The sequence below is a fragment of the Salvelinus alpinus genome, chromosome 7 (assembly GCF_045679555.1).
Source record: "Salvelinus alpinus chromosome 7, SLU_Salpinus.1, whole genome shotgun sequence".
Classification (NCBI taxonomy): domain Eukaryota; kingdom Metazoa; phylum Chordata; class Actinopteri; order Salmoniformes; family Salmonidae; genus Salvelinus; species Salvelinus alpinus.
In genome coordinates this window covers 30,080,322-30,107,977 of record NC_092092.1, presented here as the reverse complement: position 1 = coordinate 30,107,977, position 27,656 = coordinate 30,080,322, and the positions used below count along the sequence as shown (strand labels likewise).

The following is a 27,656-nucleotide window of genomic DNA, read 5'->3' as shown; positions in this document are numbered from 1 at the left end:
AGGCAGGCTAGTTTACGACGGGACCCTGGACGACAGGTCAGCCTGGAGGAATGAGCCTATTCCAGGGACCGGACTGGATTGGGGACAAGCAGCCGGTTAGTCGGGCCCCCTTCAGGTCCAGGCTGGGAGCGTTGTGCCTCGTGGACCAGGTTCTCAATACCCCAATCCACAGTGGCAGCAAGGCATGAGGTAGGGAGAATGGTTTCAGAGGTCGAGGGTGTGGCAGAGGAACTTTATAGGCGGGAGAGGGCGTCAAGCTTCACATTCTTTGACCTTGGGCGGTAGGAGATTTTCTTTGTGGAGAAGAAGGACAAGACCCTACGTCCGTGCATTGACTACCGGGGACTTAATGACATTACTGTCAAGAATTGTTACCCCCTACCTATTGAGCCAGTCAAATTGGAGTTAGCCTTGATCTGTCGGTTCGTTCCCTTGTGTGTTGGGCTTGATGTTTCTCTAAGATGTTTTGAGCCTCCTTGGCAGTGGAAAATGTGTTTTATTTTGCCAGATGGATGAAGCCGCATCTCAGGTTTAGCTTGCATAGCTGTGATCTCACCTCGTTGTAGGTCGCCCTCTGTTTCAACATCTCGGCACTCAGATCTAGGTATATGCTGATCCTCTTCTCAGCATAGGTCAGAGTCCCTGATACTGCTGAGTGGCCAACAATTTGCCCATTTGACATCAAAACTGTGGATTCTTACAATCATACACCAGGACCCATTGCGGAAAGGACCCGTGCGGTGCGCAATATTTATCAGCGGCATGGGACCCAGCTTCTCCTGCCCAAACAGTTCATAGAAAAGATTGCTCATGAAGGAAGTTGGGTTCCACATCAGTTTCAAGTCCTGTGACCCGCACATTTAATATACAGGAATGCTTTTCGAGTGATTCATCAGAAGTGAGCAGTGCAAGAGACTAATATACCCGTTTTAATTTCAAGTAGAGGGGCATAGGTCATTTTCTCATGAACAATCTCTTGAATAGTAGAGGCCAACTATTTATGTTGTCAGGTGCTGAGAGTTGCCATGTTCCCACAAGTGAATTGTGAATGGACAGATTGTTCTAGCTGCTGGAGCGAAATAGACTTGATACAGTAGTTGTTCCTTGTAATACAGTGAACATCCCACACATTAATACGGTGTTAAACACTGAGTGTATAAAACATTAGGAACACCTGCTTTTTCCATGACAGACTGACCAGGTGAATCCAGGTGAAAGCTATTATCCCTTATTGATATCTCTTTCCATCAGTGTAAATGAAGGGGAGACAGGTTAAAAGAAGGATTGTTAAGCCTTGAGACAATTGAGACATGGATTGTGTGTATGTGCCATTCAGAGGGTGAATGGGCGAGACAAAAGATGTAAGTGCCTTTTTAATGGGGTATGGTAGTAGGTGACGGTTTGAGTGTGTCAAGAACTGCAACAGTACTGGGTTTTTCATGCTCAACATTCTCCAGTGTGTATCAAGAATGGTCCAGCCTACTTGATACAACTGTGGGAAGCACATGGGCCTGCATCCCTGTGGAACGCTTTCCACACCTTGTAGAGTCCAAGCCCCGACAAATTGAGGTTTGATGTAGCTATAGCCATTTGACATGGTGATGTCTGTATTTTATAATATTTATTCCTATTAAGGCAACAATGACCTTCTGGTTCAACAAATTATAAGAATGCACACACATTATGCACAGATAATGCAGGATGCCAACAGGTCAGGGTCATTGAAAGGTCACCATAAAAATAACTGCTCACGAGGTCAATAGCTGCGTGTAACACACACACTGGCAGGCACAGGCACACCATTTCCCTTTAAATCACTAAGACAGGATTCTAAAGAAACACTACACATTACGATAGGAATTTCCTTTCAGAAGACATAATGCCATAAACACCATTTAGACCATCTGAAAAGTTGCCTCAGAGTATTTTGTGTTATTCTGTACGTAAATCGGATACACCCCATTTAGTATGATATTTACATTTCGTATGGGATGTATTCATTTGTGGATGTCCACATCCATTTTGTATGATATGTTACGAATTGCAATTCGTACAATATGTTACAAATTTGCTAAACTTATGATATGTTACGAATTCCAATTTGTTGTGGCTAACATTAGCTATGCTAGGGGTTAGGAGTTAGATTAAAGGGTTAAGGTTAGGGGAAGGGTTAGCTAAAAAGGTTAAGGTTAGAGTAATGGTAATGGTTAGCTAAGTAGCTTAAAAGTAGTAGAACAGCAGCTAATTGGTTAAAATTCTAAAGTTGTCTGTGATGAGATTCAAACCTGCATCCTTTGGGTTGCTAGATGTCATACGCCCACCCATCCAACCAGTAACCTCCTGTCTTAAGTAACCATACCAAATGTAATGGTTAGGATAACCCTAGCTAGATGAGGATTGGTTGGGGCCTAGGCATCCATCCTCCAGTCAGACAGATAGTTGTTCCATAGTAGCCAGGCAGGCTCAGCAATGCCAGGCTTTGTAATCCCCAGGCTGCCCAGTGCCCCATCTGTTCAATTACCTACTCCTCCCGTTTCACCATTACCACCCCATCTCCCTTTCATTTGGACGTGTGTGTGTGGCAGCATTCCAGGGAAGATGAGGTCTGGGTTTTCCCCATCTGAAATAGCAGCAGACCTAATGACCCCCTCTAATTGCACAATGTCAATATTGTTGCATTTTAAATCCCACAGCACTCATATATGTTGCCAGAGATCTCATAAAATATGCTAAGCGAGCTAGCTCAATACAGTGTGACTTGGAGAAGAGACGAGGATAAATCCATACAGACTCATTTGTATATGCTTTATTTATACAGAATATTAGCATTTAAAGCTGAAGCAATAATGCTGGGGTAAAATGACAAATTCTCTAATTCGTTTTCTCTGCTGTTTGAGTGTCAACAAAAACACAAAAACAGGGAAACATTGATCTCATTTAGATATCAAAGCAAATCATTTGAGAGAAAAAAAAGTAATTTGCTCAGACATTCGCTTCAGAAATGAAATTCATAACCTCAGTGGAAAAAAAAGTATCCGGATGACATTGGAAATTGAGCTGATATAGATTGATAATAAGTAGAAAATCAATAACAGACTCCAACGACATGAACATCTCAGATTAGAATTTGCAGGATCAATACATTCACAGTGACACAGCAACACAATGACATTGTGATAGAGTTTGAGTACAGTCATAACATTCAAAGCAGATAATTTTCTTACCCCTATTTGTCCCCTTCATGTGGGGGAACATGTTTATATTTGGATATTTTTTATTTACCCTTATTTTACCAGGTAAGTTGACTGAGAACACATTCTCATTTACAGCAACGACCTGGGGAATAGTTACAGGGGAGAAGAGGGGGGATGAATGAGCCAAAAGGAAGCTGGGGATGATTAGGTGGCCATGATGGTATGAGGGCCAGGTAGGGAATTTAGCCAGGACACCAGGGTTAACACCCCTACTCTTACAATACGTGCCATGGGATATTTAGTGACAACAGTCAGGACACCCATTTAATGTCCCATCCGAAAGACAGCACCCTACAAAGGGCAATGTCCAAAATCACTACCCTTGGGCATTGGGATATTATTATTTTTTAGACCAGAGGAAAGAGTGCCTCCTACTGGGCCTCTTACACCATTTCCAGTAGCATCTGGTCTCCCATCCAGGGACCAACAAGGATCAACATGAAATGGGTCCATAAAAAATGCATTGTACATTGACAGGGTGGTGCTAAATTACTTCCATTTAGCAGCACTGATTGTGTCTATTTGCATAGGCCTTCCCACAGATGTTACACATGAATGCTTTGACACCAATGTGCACACGCTCGTGATATGTTAGATGACTTCGATGGCTGAACATCTTCCCACATTGATCACACTCAAATGATTTCTCCCCTGTGTGAATGTGCATGTGAACTTTAAGAAGATGATTGCTAAAGAAACCTTTCCCATGGATGCTATAATGACATGATTTCTTCCCTGTGTGAGTGACCATAACATTTTGGGGGGTATAACAACTTGAACACACTTCCTCACAAATCTCACACTTGAAATAAGTATTTTCTTCACCACCAGTATGCTTGTTTATTTTATGTTTCTTTAGGATTCCGGATTGGGTGACCTGTGTGAGTTATCTTGTGTCTTTTGACATTACCTGAAGAATGAAACTTTTTGCCACAAATGTCACAAGAAAAAGGTTTCTCTTCCTTGTGTGTCATCATATGTTTATTCAGATGGTTCCTTTTGACAAAACATTTGCCAAACACATCGCAGACCAAACTTTTTTTCTTTCGTTTCTCCAGGGTGTGTGACCACCATATGCTTTCTGCGCAGGTGCATCGCTGAAACGTTGTTTTGTCTTTACGAGTCATCATGTTTTTTTAAAGACACAGCGGTAAAGATCATCTTGCCACAGGTTCCACAGCAATAGTTCCTCTCCTCTGAATGTGTTTCCTCGTGATAAGCCAATACTTCTCTGGACTTTAAGATCTTTGGGCAAAAATAGCAGCTAAATGTCTTCCATACAATGCACTTGTGCCTCAAGTCTTTTTCCTCTACAAACTTTCTTTCATAAACTGCATGTGACCGTCTCCTCTGTTTTGTGAGCCTCCATGTGTGCCTGCAAAGTACATTCATGGCAAAACACTGCGTCACAATCGGTACAACTGAAGGCTTTCTCTAGGTCTTTAATGGAACATTCCTCAAGCTGTTTGGCCAGATAAAAACATTTCCCACACTGAGCAGCTGTAGGGTTTTGTATGGGACTGAAGATGTCTTGTCAACCATTTCTTCTTGAAACATTTTTCACAATGGGAACAGATGAGGGGCCCCTCAGTGGCCGCATGCCCACATTGGAAATCTTCTCCATCCCTACCTGGATCTTGTTCATCTGGGTCTGATCCAGATGGGGCCTGAGGGTCAAGGTCAGGATCCTCTCTGGGATCAAACTCAGGGAGCCATCCATCTTCTGATGGAAGTGAGGACAGGGGGGCAAGGACCGGATCCTCTTCCTTATCTGACTCAAAAGAAGATCCCTCATCTGCAGCAGTGTCATTGTGGTTGTTGCTGTGCACATGCAGAAGAAACCAGTTTGATAAATCATCTGACTGTAGCAACAACAAAAATGTACTCTGTGTTGTGCTATTATTTATATTACACAGGAAACAGAAATGTTCTGTTTTAAATGTGCACTGGGAACGCAACAATAAATACACTCACCCTTTAGTGCTACTTTTTTGTGTTGCTCCTCATAGCCAGAGGAAGTAGGGCTGCTGTGAGTGCTGCAGCATCCCAATAAAAATACATTATTTTGCCCCAAATGTTTTCCCCAAATGATATTACTCCTGCCTGAACAGACATACAGGGCCTTCAGAAAGTATTCAAACCCCTTGAGTTGTTCCACATTTTGTTGAGTCACAGCCTGAATTCAAAATCAATTAAATCGATTTGTTTTCCTCACCCATCTACACGCAATACCCCATAATTACAAAGTGAAAACATGTTTTTAGAAATGTTTGCAAATTTATTGAAAATTAAGTACAGATATCTCATTTACATAAGTATTCACACCCCTGAGTCAATACCTTGTAGAAGCACCTTTGGCAGTGATTACAGTTGTCTTTCTGGGTAAGTCTCTAAGAGCTTTCCACACCTGGATTGGGCAACATTTGCCCATTCTTTTCAAAATTCTTCAGGTTCTGTGAAATTGGTTGTTGATCATTGCTAGACAACCATTTGCAGGTCTCGCCATAGAATTAAGTAGATTTAAGTCTAAACTGTTACTCGGCCTCTTGGGAACATTCACTGTTGGTAAGCAACTCCAGTGTAGATTTGTGTATTAGGTTATTATCCTGCTGAAAGGTGAATTAATCTCCCAGTGTCTGGTGGAAAGCAAACTGAACCAGGTTTTTCTCTAGTATTTTTCCCGTGATAAGCTCCATTCTGTTTCTTTTTAATCTTGAAAAACTCCCCAGTCCTTACCGATTTACAAGCATACCCATAACATTATGCAGCCACCACCATGCTTGAAAATATGGAGTGTGATACTCAGTAATTAGTTGTATTGGATTTGCCCCAAACATAACACTTCGTATTCAGGACAAAAAGTGAATTGCTTTGCCACATTTTTAGCAGTATTACTTTAGTGCCTTGTTGCAAACAGGATGCATGTTTTGGAATATTTTTTATTCTGTACAGTCTTTTCACTCTGTCAATTAGGTTAGTATTGTGGAGTAACTATAATGTTGTTGATCCATCCTCAGGAGAAAACTATCACAGACATTAAACGATGTAACTGTTTGAAAGTCACCATTGGTGAAATGGTGAAATCCCTTCCTCTACGGCAACTGAGTTAGGAAGGATGCATGTATCTTTGTAGTGACTGGGTGTATTGATACATCATCCAAAGAGTAATTAGTAACTTCACCATGCTCAAACGGATATTCGCTGTCTGCTTTAAAAAAAAAACGTACCCATCTACCAATAGGTGTCCTTCTTTGCGAGGCATTGGAAAACCTCCCTGGTCTTTGAGGTTGAATCTGTGTTTGAAATGCATTGCTAAACTGAGGGATCTTACAGATAATTGTTTGTGTGGGGTACAGAGAAGAAGTAGTCATTCAAAAATCTTGCTAAACATTATTATTATTATTGGTCCATGTGACTTGTTTAGCACATTTGTACCGCTGAACTTATTTAGGCTTGCCATAAAAGGGGTTCAATAATTATTGACTCAAGACATTTCATTCATTATTCAGTCATTTGTACGGATTTCAAAAAAACTTTGTGTAGGCCAATGACTAAAAAATCTAAATGTAATCCTTTTTCAATTCAGGCTGTAACACATCTAAATGTGGAAAAAGTCGTGAATACTTGCTGAAGGCACTGTTGTATTATAGCCTAGCGCTGAGTGTTGTATTATAGCCTAGCGCTGAGTGTTGTATTATAGCCTAGCGCTGAGTGTTGTATTATAGCCTAGCGCTGAGTTTCTACTCTATAAATTGATGTTGTTTGGTAAATGTTTGCTTCGTTTCACATAGAGATAAAAATGTATTTCTACTTTTTAGCGCTTGGCTACTTTTGGTTTGTTCCCATTATAAATAAAACGTTGCTTCCACACAAGATTTGAACGTTTCTGACTTGCCTTAATGTTGCCAAATTCTGACCATCAACAGGTGATTTGCTTAATGACCGACTTTGAGGTGGATACTAAGACACAATGGACATCTGGTTTGGCGTTTAATGAAGTGTTAACAGACCCGTCTAATTAACTAGATTATCCTATTGAAGGTTGGGCCTTTTACACATTTAAATCAATAATTCCAACAGTGTGCTTGCTGGCGTTACAAACAAATTAATGATGAAGCCTAGGCTTCCATCACATCCGTCTAAGGCTGTACCATAGCCACCTGTTGTCACGTCTGCTCCCGCGGACTCCATCACGTCATTGATTGCCTCCCCTAGATCTGTCACTTCCTCATTTTCATTCCCGTGTCTACGTTGTTTTGTTTCTCTTGTCCAGACGCTGTTCTTGTTTAGTTTCATGTACATATGTATTATTAAATCCTGACCCTGTAATTGCTTCCTGTCTCCCAGCGTCTGTAGCATAAATGCCAACGTTTTGGAATGACAGTCGCATGGATCCTTGTTACAGCTCGAGCTATTGTGTTCTCATATTTTTGCGCCTCCAAAAATATATGCCCATTAGGAGTTAATGCATGTTATAGGGATCCCCTATGCACACATGTGTAAATAAAACCTATATTTAATATCCAAATATTTGGATATAAGCTGATTTCCCACTTTTAAAAGGGCCACAATAATAGCAATGACAACCTTGGGGGTGTAAATTCTGGGTTTGGAAAGCAGAAGTGCTCCTGAGTACAATATACCTACCTTTTACAGTGACATATATAGGAGATTGTGTTTGATGCAATATGCATGACCAACATGTAAAATGTACTGCGACACAACGTACAGAAAATGTTGTACGGTGCAATAGGCTATGTATGTCCAATATAAAAATGTACTGAACATCATGCAATCACTAGCAGTTCTGGGAGGGGGGCCTGTGACAACAATTTGGACCCCCTTGTGGCCCCCCTAAATGTGGAGTATGAAATAATTTTTACCTAAAAATTAGTTATCATTCTTTTTTCCATTTGTTATTAGACAGAAAATGCAAATAAATTGTTGAATGAACATGATCTTTTGATTGCTAATGCCTGCAATGCAGTGAAGAAAACAATAACGTAACTGGCCCCAGCTTGGCCCCCCCAGTTGAATGGTCTAGAACCGCCACTGCATGCAATACCAATGGCCTGAAAAACAATGGGATTTAAATGCATTATCTAAAGTTGATAACATTATAAATAATGTATTGTTATTTGTATTACTGTTGTTAATATAGCTCTATAATCATTCATTAATGCTGTTGTCAATGCTATAACATTATGTGCCATTTTTTGTTTTTTATATTGTTAAAAAAAAATCTAAGTCTACTGACATTTTCTAATAAATTGTTACTAATTTCGACCATTTGTATAATTGTTTTGCATCGTCATTGCAGGATTTATATTTTGAGGTAAAATTGCCGAGTTCACCGCCTTATCAAAGCGCTACATGGTCATTCTGACGTCTGCATTTACGGCGATATGACCTCTGCAGAAGTCAGGGCATTCATGCTTCGTGGAGCAGCAGATCGCTGTTGTGAAGGAAGTGAGTTTGTGTTTATACAGAACCTCCCACCAACCAATAATTTCAATGCAGAACCCTCCGCATTGTTACAAAACTTGCGAGGCGCAAAGCGATGCGGTACAGAGCTCAATTTTGCCTCTTCGTGCCAGTGGCGACCAGGGCTAGCATGTTATTTTGGCATTAATACATGTCACATACCAGTTTGCAGACAATGTAAAAATATATATAATTGAGTTAATAAATCTGCATACAAATATGGTCTCTTCGTTTTCTGGAGTAAGGGAGCTCCAAAATGCTGGTGTTTCAGCCTAGCTCAGTGCTTTCTGTGGTGGTGGGACAAGCCAGCAGAAAATACGGAGCAGTTGCGCTGTGATTGGCTCTGTTCTGTCGCACATAGAGACACTATGTCACTGCCAAGTCTAAGGGTAGAGCTCAGAAATTCAAGCCCCTTGGGTGCTGCCACAGAGTTACATTAGAAGTGCCCATCGAAGAAGGCTCAAGGTCATTGGCCACGTAAAATCACATATCTACAGTGGCTTTGATTGGACTGATCATGTCAACATCATACCTTCAAAATCTTAGCTAGCAGTCATCATGAATCAAGTCGACAATCTACTGGCAAATCCTTTTTAATCCTTGTCATATGAAGAGAAATTATAGATAAAACGTAGCAGTGCTCATCGGCCATTGGACAAACATTACACAACAAGTTGGAAATCGCAAATTCAACAATGAGTGGTTTGGAAGGAATCAGTGGCTAACTGCAAGCATTACAAAGCAATCATTAGCCTGCTATTCAGTGTAGTGGCTGTGTGGTCCCAAATCATCTAAGATTAAGGGTCTCTTTTCCTAGTTTAAAATGATAAACATTCAACATTGGCCATGATGTCAATGAAGCATGAGTTGTGCCGTGCTCAAAATAACTGGTATTGAACCAGGATCTGTAGTAACGCATCTAACACTTCGGTGCCTTAGACCGCTGCGCTTCGCGGGAGGCCCCTCAACTTAACTCTGAACTGCAAAATCTAACTTTAGTGAGTTCAAAACAACTGGGAACTGAGGGAAAAATGAGCTACGACTGAAAATACGTCTTGAACTTTTATCCAACTCGAAATTGTAAAATCGGGAACTCGGGCCTCTTTATAGCGCTTACGACCTGAAGATCAGACGTCATCATGATTCAACCCCCCTCCCCCAGAGTTACCAGCTGTCTTGAAAGCACCATAAATCCAGAGAATGCCAGACTTTGATGACAAAATTTGACCACGAAGGACCACCTTCCTGTTCAAGTGAGCACAGCACAATAAGGGGAGTCCAAAAATGTATTATGCTGCTGCATAAATTATTTAAAATGCCAGGGAGATAGTATTACTTTATTAGCTACAGTATATGTCGTGTAGGAAGCTGTTAGTAGCCCATTTGCATCACCCTAATAATTTGGTCTATTTTCACCTCTTAATTTCGCCTACTGTTCTGACTTGGTGATGCACACGTAGCCTATAACCTGTTTTTGAGAAACGTAATCATTGAATATTGTAAGAGCTTTCATTGTACCATGTTCTGAATTCTGTCGCTGTACATTTCAAAAGTGCTGAACAAATAGTTATTAACTACGTCTGTCCTAGCTCGCTCATTAATGTCTTAATCAAAATTACAGATTGCCTCTTATGCGCTTGTCGTACCCTTTGCCATAGTTTGTACATCTCAATTGTCAATAGAAACCACATTTGTTTAAGCAAGTCAGCCATATCAGCTATGTTTTTTTAAAAGGCAGTATGAACTGTTTCGCTGCCAGACAAGGCTCTGCTGATAGCCAGGTGTAGCATTGGTAAGGTGTTGGGTCTGCTGTTGGGACAGCTTTATGTAGGCCATAACAGTTTGTGAGCACTGTTTGCCACCGTTATAGTGCAATTAATGTATTGTTTAGTGTTGTGGCTTAGCTGGCATGCATCCCACGTATTTTTGTTGTTGTTGCCACTGTTCGAGTCACTGCAATTGAGTTACACCATCTATACGTAGCCTCCGACCACAATTTCAGATAAAGCATAAATTGGCTCTTGTTCTAGCTAGGTCTTGCTGGCAGAATCACAGAGGGCCTCTTATACCACTCTGTATTATTGTCCGATAGGAAACGAGCGAGCAGAAACGTTCCCACCATCGGCAGTAAAATGAAGAGCATGTCATAGGACATCTAATGCGGTCCTATCAAGGGCCTCTATTTTGTGGAATTTGTTTGAACAATAAACATACCAAATTGGTCATAAGTATTTAAAACAGTGAAAAATTCTGATCTTGTGAGCTGACAAAAAGGAAGAAGAGGGTGTTCAGAAAGTGTTGCCAAATATCATCTGGCTCTGTACCAGTTTGTCAAAAGAGGACCATTGCGCTCTCCCAGTTCACCCATAACTTTGAGTGATTTTATCTTCTGTTATTGTGCATTTTTTTCTAAGAAAGGAAGACCTGTGGACACAGATTAAAGGGAAACAATAACACTCATTAAGTATAAACATTCAAGTAGAAAAGCTTGACTATAGAGGTTAATTAAATGTACTTAAGAGCCCAAAGCTAACTGCAATTGTAAAATATTAAGATTTTTCCTAAGGTGGAATGTCACGCAGGTCACATTTTCAACGTAAACACCTTGAGGTTTTTTCATTTAGTTTAGTAAGTTCTTGAGCACCAACATTTTCACACTGCCATATTATTCAGAGGCCCTGTGCCATTCATCTTAGACCTGTTTCTTCAGTAATCCTCTGCACTGTTTCCAGGAGCTGGTTTCCAGTTATACTTGCACTTGTGGACTTTTAGATTGTGTCTACAGGCATAGGCATTCCCACAGTCTTTACACACAAATGCTTTGACACCAGTGTGCACACGCTCGTGAGATTTTAGATGACCTTTCTGGCTGAACCTCTTACCACATTGATCACACTCAAATGGTTTCTCGCCTGTGTGAGTGCGCATGTGAACTTTAAGGAAATTGTACATAAACCCTTTCCCGCAAACTTTACAGTAATATGGTTTCAACCCTGTGTGAGTGACCTTGTGAATTTTAAGTGAATGATGATACCTAAAACCTTCACCACAAACGTCACACTTGAACGGTTTCTCTCCTGTGTGAATGCGCACATGCTGATCCAGAGAAACTTTCACATAGAAGGCTTTACCACAGTGATTGCAGACATATGGCTTTGGCCCAGACGGCTGAACTGGCCCAGACTGCAGCTTTGAGCCAGACTGCAGCTTTTCCTGAAGTGTAAGGTGACGTCTCTTGTGACTCCGGAGGGAGGAAGGTTCAAAGAAGGCTTTCTCACAGACATCACACTTGTAAGGCCTTTCACCAGTGTGCCTTATTTTATGGATCTTCAGGGTTCCGGACTGGGTGAACCTTTTACCACAAACGTCACAGCAATACAATTTCTGGCCTGTGTGAGTTCTCTTGTGTCTGCTGAGATTAGCACCTTGACTAAACTTTTTTCCACAAACATCACAAGAAAAAGGTTTCTCTGCCCCGTGTAGAGTCATATGGCTTTTGAGATGGCACTTCCGGCCAAAACATTTGCCACACACGTCGCAAACAAAATATTTTTCTTTTGTTTCTCCAGGATGGGTGACCACCATATGCTTTCTGAGAGCAGGTGCATCGCTGAAACGTTGGCCACATACAGTACAGCTATGATCCTTTTCTATATGACTCCTCTTATGGACAGCTAAGGTTGAAGTGGTAAAGAAAAGTTTGCCGCAGGTTTCACAGCAATACTTCCTCTCCCCTGAATGCGTAGCCTCATGATCGAACAGTCTTCGTCTCCACTTGAAGGTCTTTGGGCAAAGAGAGCAGCTGAATGTCTTCTGTACATCACCACTACACTTGTGCCTCTCTAGTCCTGTTTCCCCTAGAAACTTTTTTTTACAAACTGTGCATGTGACCGTTGTCTTTGTTTTGTGACGCTTCATGTGTGACTGCAAAGCAGGTTTCTGGCGAAACACTGCGTCGCAATCGGCACAACTGAAGGGTGTCTCTCCAGAATGTGTCATGGAGTGTTCCTCAAGCCGCCTCTTCAAGCTAAAACATCTCCCACACTGCAAACAGCTATAGGGTTTTGAATGGGTCCGAAAGTGTTTATTCAATAAACATTTCATCTTGAAATCTTTTCCACAATGAGAACAGCTGAAGGGCTGCCTGTCTCGTTTGTCTTGGTCTGTTGCAGACAGGGCCAGGGGTTCAAGATCAACCTCGTCTTGTGGATGAAACTGAGGGAGCGAATCCTCATCTGATGCAGGTGAGGACAGGGGGACAAAGTCAGGTTGATCATCATGATGATTAGACTCAGAGACAGATCCCTCATCTGTAAAAGAGATGGTCATTGTTAATTTTGTTGTGGACATGAAGACACCAGAACATACATAAAATTAAGGAAAATACAACACAAAAACACTGGACACCTAAGTCATAGTAGATCTCTAAACCATCTCTGCTGCACTACCTAACAATACTCAGACAACAATTGCGTAGCGAACGGCAGGGCAGCAAACCCAGGTCGCTGGTCTGAAATGCAAACACCCTATGCTTCCCGCCAGAAGGGTTAACCCACTTGGTGGCAATTGCAACGTGGAGGCCAGCATCCCGAAGTCGCCTCTTCACTGCTGACGTTGAGACTGGTGTTTTGCAGGTACTATTTAATGAAGCTGCCAGTTGAGGACCTGTGAGGCATCTGTTTCTCAAACTAGACACTAATGTAGTTGTCCTCTTGCTCAGTTGTGCACCGAGGCCTTCCACTCCTTCTATTCTGGTTAGAGACAGTTTGTGCTGTTCTGTGAAGGGAGTAGTACACAGCGTTGTACAAGATCTTCAGTTTCTTGGCAACTTCTCGCATGCAATAGCCTTCATTTCTCAGAATAGACTGAGTTTCAGAAGAAAGGTCCCAGTTTCTGGCCATTTTGAGCCTGTAATCTAGAGGTCGACCGATTTTAATCGGAATGACCGATTTAATTAGGGCCGATTTCAAGTTTTCATAATCGGAAATTTGTCATTTTCTTTTTAATATATATATTTTTTTACACCTTTATTTATCCTTTTTAACTAGGCAAGTCAGTTAAGAACACATTATTTTCAATGACGGCCTAGGAACGGTGGGTTAACTGCCTTGTTCAGGGGCAGAATGACCGATTTTTATCTTGCAACCTTACTGTTAACTAGTCCAACGCTCTAACCACCTGCTTCACATAGCACTCCACAAGGAGCCTGCCTGTTACGCGAATGCAGTAAGGAGCCACGGTAAGTTGCTAGCTAGCATTAAACTTATCTTATAAAAAACAATCAATCATAATCACTAGTTAACTACACATGGTTGATGATATTACTAGTTTATCTAGCGTGTCCTGCGTTGCATATAATCGATGCAGTGCGTCTTTGCGAAAAAGGACTGTCTTGCTCCAATGTGTACCTAACCATAAACATCAATGCCTTTCTTAAAATCAATACACAAGTATATATTTTTTTAAACGGTATATTTCGTTAATATTGCCTGCTAACCTGGCTCGTTGAGAACTCTGAAGACTATCTTCCTAACAAAGACAGCCAACGTCGCCAATACACAGAAGTATATATTTTTAAACCTGCATATTTTGCTAAAAGAAATCCAGGTTAGCAGGCAATATTAACCAGGTGAAATTGTCACTTCATGTTCATTGCATGCAGAGTCAGTGTATATGCAACAGTTTGGGCTGCCTAATCTGCTGAGATTTTATGTAATTATGACAACATTGAAGGGTGTGCAATGTAACAGGAATATTTAGACTTATGGATGCCACCCGTTGAATAAAATACGGAACGGTTCCGTATTTCACTGAAAGAATAAACGTCTTGTTTGAGATGATAGTTTCTGGATTCGACCATATTAATGACCTAAGGCTCGTATTTCTGTGTGTTATGTTATAATTAAGTCTATGATTTGATAGAGCAGTCTGACTGAGCGATGGTAGGCACCAGCAGGCTCATAAGCATTCATTCAAAAAGCACTTTAGTGCGTTTTGCCAGCAGCTCGTCGCTGTGCTTCAAGCATTGAGCTGTTTATGACTTCAAGCCTATCAACTCCCGAGATTAGGCTGGTGTAACCGATGTGAAATGGCTAGCTAGTCAGCGGGGTGCGCGCTAATAGCGTTTCAAAAGTCACTCGCTCTGAGACTTGGAGTGGTTGTTCCCCTTCCTCTGCAAGGGCCACTGCTTTTGTGGAGCGATGGGTAACGCTGCTTCGAGGGTGGCTGTTGTCGATGTGTTCCTGGTTCGAGCCCAGGTAGGGGCGAGGAGAGGGACGGAAGCTATACTGTTACACTGGCAATACTAAAGTGCCTATAAGAACATCCAATAGTCAAAGGTATATGAAATAATTTCTCTATACGATTTGTGTCCTATAATTTCTATAATAACTACAACCTAAAACTTCTTACCTGGGAATATTGAAGACTCATGTTAAAAGGAACCACCAGCTCTCATGTTCTGAGCAAGGAACTTAAACATTAGCTTTTTTACATTGCACTTTTACTTTCTTCTCCAACATTATTTAAACCAAATTGAACATGTTTCATTTTATTTGAGGCTAAATTGATTTATTATATTAAGTTAAAATAAGTGTTCATTCAGTATTGTTGTAATTGTCATTACTACAAATAAATTAAAAACGCAACAAAAAAATTAATTAAAAAAAAATCGTCCGATTGTAATCGGTGTTTTTTATTTATTTTAAATTTATCCTCCAGTAAATCGGTATCGGCGTTGGAAAATCCTAATCGGTCGACCTCTACTGTATTCGAACCCACAAATACTGATACTCAACTAGTCTAAAGAAGGCCAGTTTTATTGCTTCTTTAATCAGAACAGTTTCAGCTGTGCTAACAATTGCAAAAGGGTTTTCTAATGATCAATTAGCCTTTTAAAATTATAAACCTGGATTAGCTAACACAACGTGCCATTGAAACACAGGAGTGATGGTTGCTGATAATGGGCCTCTGTACACCTATCTAGATATTCCATTAAAAATAAGCTGTTTCCAGCTAAAATAGTAATTTACAAGATTAACAATGTCTACACTGTATTTCTGATCAATTTGATATTATTTAAAATTGACTATTTTATTTAGCTTTTTATTATTATTTTTAAACAAGGACATTTCTAAGTGACCCCAAACTGTTGAACGGTAGTGTATGCATGCATGTATACAGTTGAAGTCGGAAGTTTACATCCACCTTACTCAAAATACATTAACTCAGTTATTCACTATTCCTGACATTTAATCCAAGTAAAAATTCCCTGTTTTAGGTCAGTTAGGATCACCACTTTATTTTAAGAATGTGAAATGTCAGAATAATAGTAGCAAAATTTATTTATTTCAGCTTTTCTTTCTTTCATCACATTCCCAGTGGGTCAGAAGTTTACATACACTCAATTAGTATTTGGTAGCATTGCCTTTAAATGGTTTAACTTGGGTCAAACATTTCGGGTAGCCTTCCACAAGCTTCTCACAATAAGTTGGGTGAATTTTGGCCCATTCCTCCTGACAGAGCTGCTGTAACTGAGTCAGGTTTGTAGGCCTCCTTGTTCACATGCTTTTTCAGTTCTGCCCACAAATGTTCTATAGGATTGAGGTCAGGGGCTCTGTGATGGCCACTCCAATACCTTGACTTTGTTGTCCTTAAGCCAAGCTTTAACTTCCTGACTGATGTCTTGAGATGTTGCTTCAATATATCCACAATTCTTTCCTCATAATGCCATCTATTTTGTGAAGTGCCCCAGTCCCTTCTGCAGCAAAGCACCCCCACAACACGATGCTGCCACCCCCGTGCTTCACGGTTGGGATGGTGTTCTTTGGCTTGCAAGCCTCCCCCCTTTTCCTCCAAACATAACAATGGTCATTATGGCCAAGCAGTTCTATTTTTGTTTCATCAGACCAGAGGACATTTCTCCAAAAAGTACAATCTTTGTCCCCATGTGCAGTTGCAAACTGTAGTCTGTCTTTATGGCGGTTTTGAAGCAGTGGCTTCCTTGCTGAGCGGCCTTTCAGGTTATGTCGATATAGGACTCGATTTACTGTGGATATAGATACTTTTGTACCTGTTTCCTCAAGCATCTAAACAACGTCCTTTGCTGCCATTCTGGGATTGAATTGCACTTTCCCACCAAAGAACGCGTCTCCTTCCTGAGCAATATGACGGCTGTGTGGTCCCATGGTGTTTATACTTGCATACTATTGTTTATACAGATGAACATGGTACCTTCAGACGTTTGGAAATTGTTCCCAAGGATGAACCAGACTTGTGGAGGTCTACAATTTGTTTTCTGAGGTCCTGGCTGATTTCTTTTGATTTTCTCATGATGTCAAGCAAAGAGGCACTGATTTTGAAGGTAGGCCTTGAAATACATCCACGGGTACACCTCCAATTGACTCAAATGATGTCAATTAGCCTATCAGAAGCTTCTAAAGCCATGACATCATTTTCTGGAATTTTCCAAGCTGTCTAAAGGCACAGTCAACTTTATGTAAAGTTCTGACCCACTTGAATTGTGATACAGTGATTTTAAGTTAAATAATCAGTCTGTAATCGTTGGAAAAATGTATTGTGTCATGCACAAAGTAGATGTCCTAACCGAGTTTGTTAACAAGAAATTTGTGGAGTGGTTGAAGCGAGTTTTAATGACTCCAACCCAAGTGTATGTAAACTTCCGACTTCAACTGTATATATACATATTTTTGCTTCTAATACACCAGTGCTTTGTGGTGGATGAATCAGAATTAGTTGGGTAACATAGATAAATAAGATGTTTTATTTACATAATGTGCTTATGTGAGATACTTGTCATTAGAATGTATCCTTTTGGACTATAGGTGTTGGCAGTTGCACTTTTTTCTAAGCTGGGGCCCAGAGAGGGGAGGTCAGGCTTGTCTTTTACATGTCTCTGGAGCTATGCAGAATATCAGAAAGGGAAGAGGACAGGATGGAACATTGACTTCATATGTGAATGTATCTGTTAAACCATGTGAAGGGATGGCGTGATTAAGGGGGAACCAATTACTTGTCTCCACAATGTCTGTGTGCAAGTCACTCCCCTCAGTGAGCTTGTCCAGGAGTAGGGTCAAGAGGGGGTTTACTTGAGATGGGAGTATCTACAGTTGACAATTGATATATGCCATTGGATGAGTTGGTGTTTTTGTACTATGAAGTACCAGGAACGAGATTAGAACCTCGTCTTAAGAGACCAAACTGAACGATAATTTATAGTGAATGCTATCTGGCTATGGGATACTCCTCTCTCAAGTCTTTCTTTGTGAACTGTTCCTAAGATCTGTGGTTCGTCATGTAAGTTGAGAGGTGTATCTTGGCTATAAAAGATCTTTGTATTCTTCTGTAGGGACTCTCAGAATTCATTATAGACACTGAATTGATCTGAGAGTCAAAAGACTAAAGCTTAATGCTCATTAAAGATTAAGTTTAAGTATAACTCTGACTTGTGTGTAGTTTGTAACTCTCCTCATTTGGTAATACAGGAAAATGCCATCACAGCTTTCAGAAAGTATTCATACCCCTTCACTTATTCCACATTTTGTTGTGTTACAGCCTGAATTCAAAATTGCTGAAATATTTCTCACTAACCTACACACAATACCACATAATGACAAAGTGAAAACATGTTTGTAGATTTTTTGGCTAATTAAATACAGAAATATCCAATTTACAAAAGTATTTACATCTGAGTCAATACTTTGTAGAAGCATCTTTGGCGGCGATTACAGATTTGAGTCGTCTTTGGTATGTCAAGGACTTTCACATTCTTGTTCTGAAGCCATTCCAGCACTGCTTTGGCTGTATGCTTGGGGTCATTGTCCTGTTGGAACGTGCATTTATCCCAGTCTAAGGTTTTTTGCACTCTGAAGCAGGTTCTAATCAGGGACTTTCCTGTATTTGGCTCCATTCATTGTTTCCTCTATCCTTACCAGTCTCCCAGTCCCTGCTGCCACCACAGACCACAGAAATGTTTGCCTTATGCTCGGAGTCTGTCACGTGCCTTTTTGCAAACTCCAGTCATGTGCCTTTATCCTCAGGAGTGGCGTCCGTCTGGTTACCTTCCCATAATGCCCAGATTGGTGAAGTGGTGTAGAGACTGACAGGTTCTCCCATCTCAGCCAAGGAACTCTGTAGTTCTGTCAGAGTGGTCACTCACCTCCCTGACCAAAGTCCTTCTTGTCCGTTGGCTCAGTTTGGTCTGACGGCCAGCTGTAGGCAGAGTCTGGGTAGTTCCATATTTTTTCAATTTCCCAATGATTGAAACCACTGTGCTCTGGGAAACTTTCAACACACTAGAAATGGTTTTATACCCATCCCCAGATAGAATTGTGATGAGGCATACAGTATATCTCGGAGATACACGGACAGTTCCATTGTGACAACTTGATTGGAGTCTACCTGTGGCCAATTTAATTGGTTGGACATGATTTGGAAAGAAAAACAACTGTCTATGTAAGTTGACAGTGGATGTCAGAGCAGAAACTATACGTGTGTGTGTGTGTGTACACACATAGTCAAAAGTTTTAGAATACCTACTCATTCAAGGGTTTTTCTTTATTTTTACTATTTTCTACATTGTAGAATAATAGTGAAGACAGCAGCACTATGAAATAACACAGAATCATGTAGTAACCAAAAAAAGTGTTAAACAAATCAAAAAATATTTTAGATTCTTCAAAGTAGCCACCCTTTACCTGATGACAGCTTTGCACTCTTAGCATTCTCTCAACTAGCTTCATCTGGAATGCTTTTCCAAAAGCCTTGAAGGAGTTTCCACATATGCTGAGCACCTGTTAGCTGCTTTTCCTTCACTCTGCGGTCCAACTCATCCCAAACCATCTCAATTGGGTTGAGGTCAGATGATTGTGGAGGCCAGGTCATGTGATGCACCACTCCATCACTCTCCTTCTTGATTAAATAGCCCTTACACAGCCTGGCTGTTTGTTGGATCATTGTCCTGTTGAAAAACAAATGATAGTCCCACTAAGCCCAAACCAAACGGGATGCATATCGCTGCAGAAAGCTATGGTAGCCATGCTGGTTAAGTGACAGTGTCACCAGCAAAGCACCCCACACCATCTCCTCCTGGTTTTTGTAATTGCACTTGAAGAAACTTTCAAGATTCTTGAAATGTTCCATATTGACTGACCTTCATGTCTTAAAGTAATGATGGACTGTCGTTTCTCTTTTCTTATTTGAGCTGTTCTTGCCATAATATGGACTTGGTCTTTTATCAAATAGGGTTACCTTCTGTATACCACCCCTACTTTGTCACAACACAAGTGATTGGCTCAAATGCATTAGGAAGGAAATAAATTCCACAAATTAACTTACCAAGGAACACCTGTTAATTGAAAGGCATTCCAGGTGACTACCTCATTGTTAAGATAATGGGCATAACGCCAACCCAGAGATGGCGCTAGTGGGGTACCTATCTAGGATATATAAACAAGTGCATTATTAGTGTCTGATTAGGATGTCGTGACCTGTAACATGTAATACCCGAGTAAAGGATTGTTTGAATTTTACCAAACTCTCCGACGTGAGTTATTCACATAATAACATGGTCTCAGAAGTGGGGGCTCTGGCGGGTGAGCTCCATATGGTGGTGCATGAGTCTGTTAGACCAGTTCAACAGCTTCCCCACCGAATTCCCATTCCACTTAAGGAAAAGATACTAAAGGCTGTTGATTCAAAGGATGAACAGGGTGTCATTAAAGGTCACCAAACCTACTAAGTCAATAAGCAACATGGTTGTGGTGGAAAAGCCTGGCAAAATAAGAGTCTACCTCAATCCAAGTGCCCCAAACAAAGCCTTATGTAGGGCACCGTACTAAATGCCTACCATTGAATAGATATTGCCAAGCCTGGCAAAAGCGCAAATCTTTTCAGTTATGGATGCAAAAAATGGTTACTGGCAGGTACGTTTGGATGAAGAGAGTAGTTACCTCACCACATTTTGGACCCCCAATGGTAGATACCAGTGAACAAGGTTAGAGCCTTTGAGTGAAACCAGCTGCAGAGAAATATCACCAAAGGCAACATGATGCACTTCAGGGACTGCCAGGAATAGGTGTCATAGCTGATGACATTCTGGTATACAGCTGTTTCTTTGCAAAGAAAGGAATTTGAAAACCTAACCCTAAATGTTGTTTCAACCAGTCAAATCACATTCGTATGTATTCCTCAGAGATCCTAGAACGTAACCAGACTTCACTATATCATTAGGGGTGTAGTATATCCTATAGGACACCAAATATGGTTAGAGAGCGCCTTCATGGCACGCCGATTACGCGGCCGGTCTTCATTTGATCGACTGTATCTTTGTCAAATAAGCACCAAATCGGGGTCAAACAAAGCTAACTAGATAGCCAATGAGCTGGGCTTTATGGGAGTATCTGGAAAACCTATATATATATATATATCGCAAAATGTAGGTGCTAACCTTTTGCGACAGCATGCCTTTTCCTTTTGGACCAAAATTATAATATTCAGAGTTATGAAAACTGGTTGTTTTGTAAATGTTGAACTTATAATATGGCTACTAATACTGGAAAATTAAAGTCCAAGTATACAGATTTGACGATATTCTTGCAGAAAAATTATTTGAATGTAAATGTCTCCTTCACGATTTGCCCAAATGTACCAGTGTGACTTCACACTAAATGTCATGTAGTTTGCTCATAATTCAAGTTATTTGCATACACTGCTGCCATCTTGTGGACACCATCGGAATTACAACTACAGTGATGGCTAGAACTGGGACCTTTCTCTTGCATTTCAAAGATGATTGTAGAAAAAAACTTTTTTCATTGCATTTTCTATTAGATCTATTGTATATTATCCTACATTCAATTCTCATTTCCACAAACCTCAGTGTTTCCTTTCAAATGGTACCAAGAATATGCATATCCTTGCTTCAGGGCCTGAGCTACAGGCAGTTAGATTAGGTATGTAATTTTAGGCGAAGATTTTAAAAAGGGGGTTATCCCCCGTTACACATGAAACGGAAATGTTGATTCAACTGTCACTGTGTGCTCCTTCTATGGTACTATGGACATAACCAACATTAGCAAAATAGTTACATGCTCACCCCTTTGTGGTTTTTCTTCCGTCCTCGCTCCTGCCCGACGGAGAGGCCTGTTTTCAGCTGTTTTCTCCACCACTCTCACTTCCGATTCGACCACGTACGTTAGCAGTGCTATTTTCTCTGTCGAGGTTTTACTCAACACCTCCATGAATGATGCAAACTTTCTCTGAAAGATTAAGAGTAATTGAACTTAGTGATACCGTTACTGAAAATTCAAAACACACTCACTGCCTGAAGCTTTGAATAAATTACAGATGCACTCACCGTGTTGGTTTTATTCACGCGTGTCAATTCTCTCTTTAGCAAACTATTCTCTTCATTTTCCATAACAGCAACAAAGCACTCATCTAGGAGTCTCGACACCTCCCTTACTGCTGATTCAACGAATATATCCATAATTGTACATAATTGTGTCTGAAAAACCTCGTTGCTCGACATGGTTGTTAGCGCCTTTCTGAAGCCAAGCCAGCCTTAATATTTTTGAACTTCCGGGTCACGGATTTTTTCTTCTTCTATGGAATAATGGCGGTCCGCAACAACGTTAAAGGTGCAAGCCGCCAGCTACTGGATGGGGTGAAAACTGATCAACCTTAACAACATATTAGGGAGAAGAGAATAATAAAATACACTTTAAAAAAAAATAGGAATAAAATATACTTATAATATTCAAAAGAAAAAAAGAAAAAAAAAATCCTTCAGTCAGATTAATATGTTTAGGCTGTAAAGACATCAGTAAGGTTTTTAATCAAGTCAACACTCACCAGGCTGCAGGGCCAGAGGTATTCAAGGGCCTGATCTCAGAGCATGCGCAGAACAGCTGGCAGGCATATGCATTGTCATTTACAACCTCTCCTTGACCTGTAATCCCCACATGTCTCAAGATGACCACCATCCTTCCTGTTTCCAAGAACTCTAAGGCTACATGCCACAATGACTACCGCCCTGTAGCACTCACATCTGTAATCATGAAGTGCTTTGAAAGGCTGGTTATGGCACACATCAACTCCATCATCCTAGACACCCTAGACCCACTCCAATTTGCATACCACCCCAACAGATCCATAGACAACGCAATCTCAATTGCACTCCACACTGGCCTCACCCACCTAGATAAGAGGAATAGCTATGTGAGAATGCTGTTCATTGACTAGAGCTCAGCGTTCAACACCATAGTCCCCGCCAGGCTAGTCACCAAGCTTTGGACCCTGGGACTGAACACCTCCCTCTGCAACTGGAGCCTGGACTTCCTGACGGGCCGAACCCAGGTGGTGAGAGTAGGCAACATCACCTCCGCCACACTGACCCTCAACACGGGGGCCCCACAGGGGTATGTGCTTAGTTCTCTCCTGTATTCCCTGTTGACCCACAACTTATTATTATTTTATTTTTTTCATTGGAACATGACCATTGATATGTTTTATAAAATGTTCACATTCAATCCCATTAAAATTAGATTTAAAAGATTTTCATAGAAAGAATAGACAAAGTTAGAGATGATCTTTGGGTCTTTACACAAGGTATTGTCAATATTTAAGGCAGAAAGAGATTTTCTCTTATAGTTCTTTATTCAAGAGCAAAAAAATAGCTTGTGTTTTTCTCACCCTCCTCAACCCATTTTGCTCTAGATGTAATAAAGGCTCCTTTAGCTAAATCAATGTACATTTGATCTGGTTCTATTCAAGATGTATTCAAATCTGTTTCAACCTCTGCTGAAAGGGTATCCTTTTCTAAGAGAACATTCAATTTATTCATAAGCTCCTTTCAATTTTTTTTGCTTCTTTAGTTCCTTACTGCGTATAATGGTGATAGATCTAACCTTGAAGTTAAATATTTCCCAGTTACTTTCATGCTTTGGTTCTAAGTCATTTAAAACTTCTTAGGGATAGGGGGCGACATTTTTACTTTTGGATGAATTGGAGCCCAAATTAAACGGCCTCGTACTCTGTCCTAGATCATATGATATGCATATTATTATTACTATTGGATAGAAAACACTATCACTAACACTTTCACTATGAAGTTTCTAAAACTGTTTGAATTATATCTGTGAGTAAAACAGAACTCATATGACAGGCAAACTTCCAAACAGGAAGTGAAAATTCTGAAATGGGTCGCTGTGAAAGGCATCGCCTATTCAATTGCCTTATATTTATGGATCTGTATGCACTTCATACGCCTTCCACTAGATGTCAACAGGCAGTAGAACGTGGAATGAACCGTATAGCTTGATGTGGGACCGGATGAGAGCCAATGGAGTGACTGGTCAGTGACTGGTCAGGCATATTGCCAGTTCTTGGCCACGCACACTACGCATGTGATGTCCTTGTCTGCAATGCGTTAGATAGACATGAAGAAATGCTCCGTCTGGAACGTTATTGGATATATATGAGAAAAACATCCTGAAGATTGATTCTCAACTGAGTTTGACCAGTTTATTCGATTTGTAATATCCCTTTTTGAAGTTTTCGTTCATTAGCGTAAAGTTCGATGAACACGTGAACTACACATGCTAGCCAAAGTTGCTAATTCGACAGAAGTAATGGACATTATAAAACAAAAAAACGATTTATTGTGGAACTAGGATTCCTGGCACTGCATTCTGATGAAAGATCATCAAAGGTAAGGGAATATTTATGATGTAATTTCGTATTTCTGTTGACTCCAACATGGCGGAGAATGGCTGAGCGCTGTCTCAGATTATTGCATGCTGTGCTTTTTACTAAAGTTATTTTTTAAATCTAACACAGCGGTTGCATTAAGAACCAGTGTATCTTTAATTATATGTTAAACATGTATCTTTCATCAAAGTTTATGATGAGTATTTCTGTATTTCACGTTGCTATCTGTAATTACTTTCGCTATTTTGGAGCCATTTCTGAACATGGCGCCAATGTAAAACCACGATTTGTGGCTATAAATATGCACATAATCGAACAAAACATACATGTATTGTATAACATGATGTCATATGACTGTCATCTGATGAAGTTGTTCAAAGGTTAGTGATTCATTTTATCTCTATTTGTGGGTTTTGTGAAAGCTATCTTTTCTGTGAAAAAATGGCGGTGTGTTTTTGGATATTGTGGTGAGCTAACATAAATATATGTTGTGTTTTCGCTGTAAAACATTTAAAAAATCGGACATGTTGGCTGGATTCACAAGATGTTTATCTTTCATTTGCTGTATTGGACTTGTGATTTCATGAAATTATATTATATAAGTTAAACGAGTCTATGATCAAGCTCTTTATGTTCTTGTAAAAGACTGGATCATTTAGGAGTGAATTATTAAGTTTCCAGTATCCTCGAATACCACTGGATTTTTCAGAACATTCGAACTTCAATAATATAATTTTATGATCAGTCAAAGGAGGATGTTTATGATTTACTTCTTGTACATACTGTAAAAGTGGGGGAGAAATGAGAAACAGATAAATTCTGGATCTGACCGTCATTGACTTATTACACCAGGAGTATTCGTTTAAGTTCATATTAAAGAAGCGCTATGTATCGATCACTGTCAGTTTACTGCAAAATGAGGTGATGATGTCACTATTCTGAGATCTTTGAGCTATTCTAGGTGGAAATCTATCCAAAGAGTTATCAGGTGTTTCATTGAGTTCATTAAAGTCTCCAGCTATTATAAGCCATGCATTTGTATACTTGTTTTGCAGCTCAGTAAGCTTATCAGCAAGATCAGAAAATAAAGTCTTATTTGAGGTGTAAGAGTTGTACCCATATACATTGCATATGATAAAACAAGCTTTATCTAGTTTTGAGATCATTATAACCCGTCTACCATCTTTGGACATACAAGACTCTGAAATATCACCTCTAAACTTATGAAGCAGTATCATAGTACCAGCTGAGTGGTTAGTCCAGTGACTATAATAAACATTATTTCCCCATGGTGATTTCCAAAAACTAGCATTTGAATCGCAAGAGTGAGTCTCCTGGAGTAAAATTAAATCTGCATTAGAATGTTAACAAAATAAAAAAGTGCTTTTCTTTTATTTATGTTTCGTAAACACCTGGCATTTAGAGATACAATATTTAGTGCACTGAATTCAAAACGTTGCATAACCTGACAAAAATAAAATAAGACAAATACAGTGTAGTGACATTAATACATTAACTAGTTGAACTAGTAAGCTAGGTAGACAATAAGGAAATCTGAGCTTAGAGAAAGAACTGGACTACCCTAAACCGAGGTAGTTATGATCAATATGATGAACCCGTATTCAGATTTACGAACCTGGTGATATAAAACAGGGTGAATGTAAAAATGGCAATCGATTAATAAACTCAAGTAATTTAGCTAACTCTTAACGTTTTCATTTGACTTAGAAAGAATAGGATATCAATTTTGAGTTAGTGTAGCTACAGTAGAAGTCGGAAGTTTACATACACCTGCTCCCAGGGATGAACCAGACTTGTGGAGGTCTACAATTTTTTTTCTGAAGTCTTGGCTGATTTTTTTTGATTTTCCCATGATGTCAAGCAAAAAGGCATTGAGTTTGAAGGTAGGCCTTGAAATACATATACATGTACACCTCCAATTGACTCAAATGATGTCAATTAGCCTATCAGAAGCTTCTAAAGCCATTATATCATTTTCTGGAATATTCCAAGCTGTTTAAAGGCACTGTCAACTTAGTGTATGTAAACTTCTGACCCACTGGAATTGTGATACAGTGAATTATAAGTGAAATAATCTGTCTGTAAGCAATTGTTGGAAAAATTACTTGTCATACACAAAGTAGATGTTCTAACCGACTTGCCAAAACTATAGTTTGTTAACAAGAAATTTGTGGAGTGGTTGAAAAATGAGTTTTAATGACTAAAACATAAGTGTATGTAAACTTCCGACTTCAACTGTATATCCCTGAGCACCCTGTGTTTTCAAAACATTCGGTTCTCTCATGACCTTCACTTGATGTCCTGACAATCGATTTTCTTTCCATCTATAAATGCAAAAAGGCCACTGAAAGATGCTCTCTTCCCTTCTTTTCTAGCCTTTTTAACCATTGGCCAAAGTTTTCCCTTGCAGCAGCATCTTCTGGAGTGAGAGCCTCTTTGATCTGTAGTTTATTCTCCACAAGAAACCTGGACTCCTTTCCATACGACATCTCTGTAGATTCACATTGTGAACCGCATGATGGTTGTCCGCAGAGATCCGTCATCCATTTGCTTTCCCAGGCGGTGCACCACGTTGACGACATCCGGGAGCTTGTCTCGAATCCTGGGTGCTACTTTCCCGAGGATGTCAATTGTAACGCTCCCGTATTTTCTCCCCGTCCTCCTCTCGCACCCCATGCAGTTTCATGTTCCATCTCTGGCTGTGGCGCAGGACTTCCATGATATTCTGTCGCATTTGGTGAGTCACCTGTTGCAGTTTCTGTATTTCAGCTTCCACGGTCAATATTTTTTCGCTGTGGGTTGACACCTGGTTGAGAAGTTGCTGCACAGTGCCTGTGAGAGACTATTGATTTGGAGGTTGTCTCTGTTGTTTTTTCAATGGCTTTGAGAATGTCAGGGTTGGTAGAACAATTTTCGACTGCTCTGTATTTTGTAGGAAGGCTCTTACTCGGCGTAGGTGGCAGAGGTGAGAATAATGAGTCGTTTGCCTTGAGTTCTGGAAAGTCTTCGCGTGGGCTGCATGCTTCTGTCTCGCTGCTAGCATCAGAGGTGATTAGCATCTGTTCAGTCATGCCTTGCGCTTTTCGGTTTCTTCTGCCATGTAGTCATGTGATCACCGTGTTTTCCAATCCCCTTCTGTTACTTCATATTGGCAAGGGTCAGTTTACC

The 27,656-nt window shown here is 40.3% G+C and overlaps 1 protein-coding gene and 1 pseudogene across 1 annotated transcript; both read right to left on the bottom strand.

Annotated features, from left to right (window-relative positions):
• Positions 1-2,786: 2,786 nt before the first annotated feature.
• Positions 2,787-5,064, bottom strand: LOC139581860 (zinc finger protein 235-like; annotated as a pseudogene).
• A 4,251-nt stretch (positions 5,065-9,315) lies between these two features.
• On the bottom strand, positions 9,316-22,376 carry LOC139580765 (zinc finger protein 665-like). The gene is made up of 3 exons (XM_071409759.1): positions 22,114-22,376; positions 21,853-22,015; positions 9,316-13,048 (listed from the first exon to the last, which is right to left on the bottom strand). Exons 1-3 carry the CDS (start codon positions 22,285-22,287, stop codon positions 11,445-11,447), a joined length of 1,941 nt encoding a protein of 646 aa, XP_071265860.1. The 5' UTR covers positions 22,288-22,376; the 3' UTR covers positions 9,316-11,444.
• Positions 22,377-27,656: the final 5,280 nt, after the last annotated feature.

What these genes read in the sequence shown, in the direction of transcription:
- LOC139580765 (XM_071409759.1), bottom strand. Translation starts at nt 22,287, where the DNA reads ATGTCGAGCAACGAGGTTTTTCAGACACAATTATGTACAATTATGGAT. An exon ending in GCGTGAATAAAACCAACACG is followed by an intron (nt 22,016 to 22,113) that starts GTGAGTGCATCT and finishes TTAATCTTTCAG; the next exon opens with AGAAAGTTTGCATCATTCAT. An exon ending in GGAAGAAAAACCACAAAGGG is followed by an intron (nt 13,049 to 21,852) that starts GTGAGCATGTAA and finishes TCTCTTTTACAG; the next exon opens with ATGAGGGATCTGTCTCTGAG.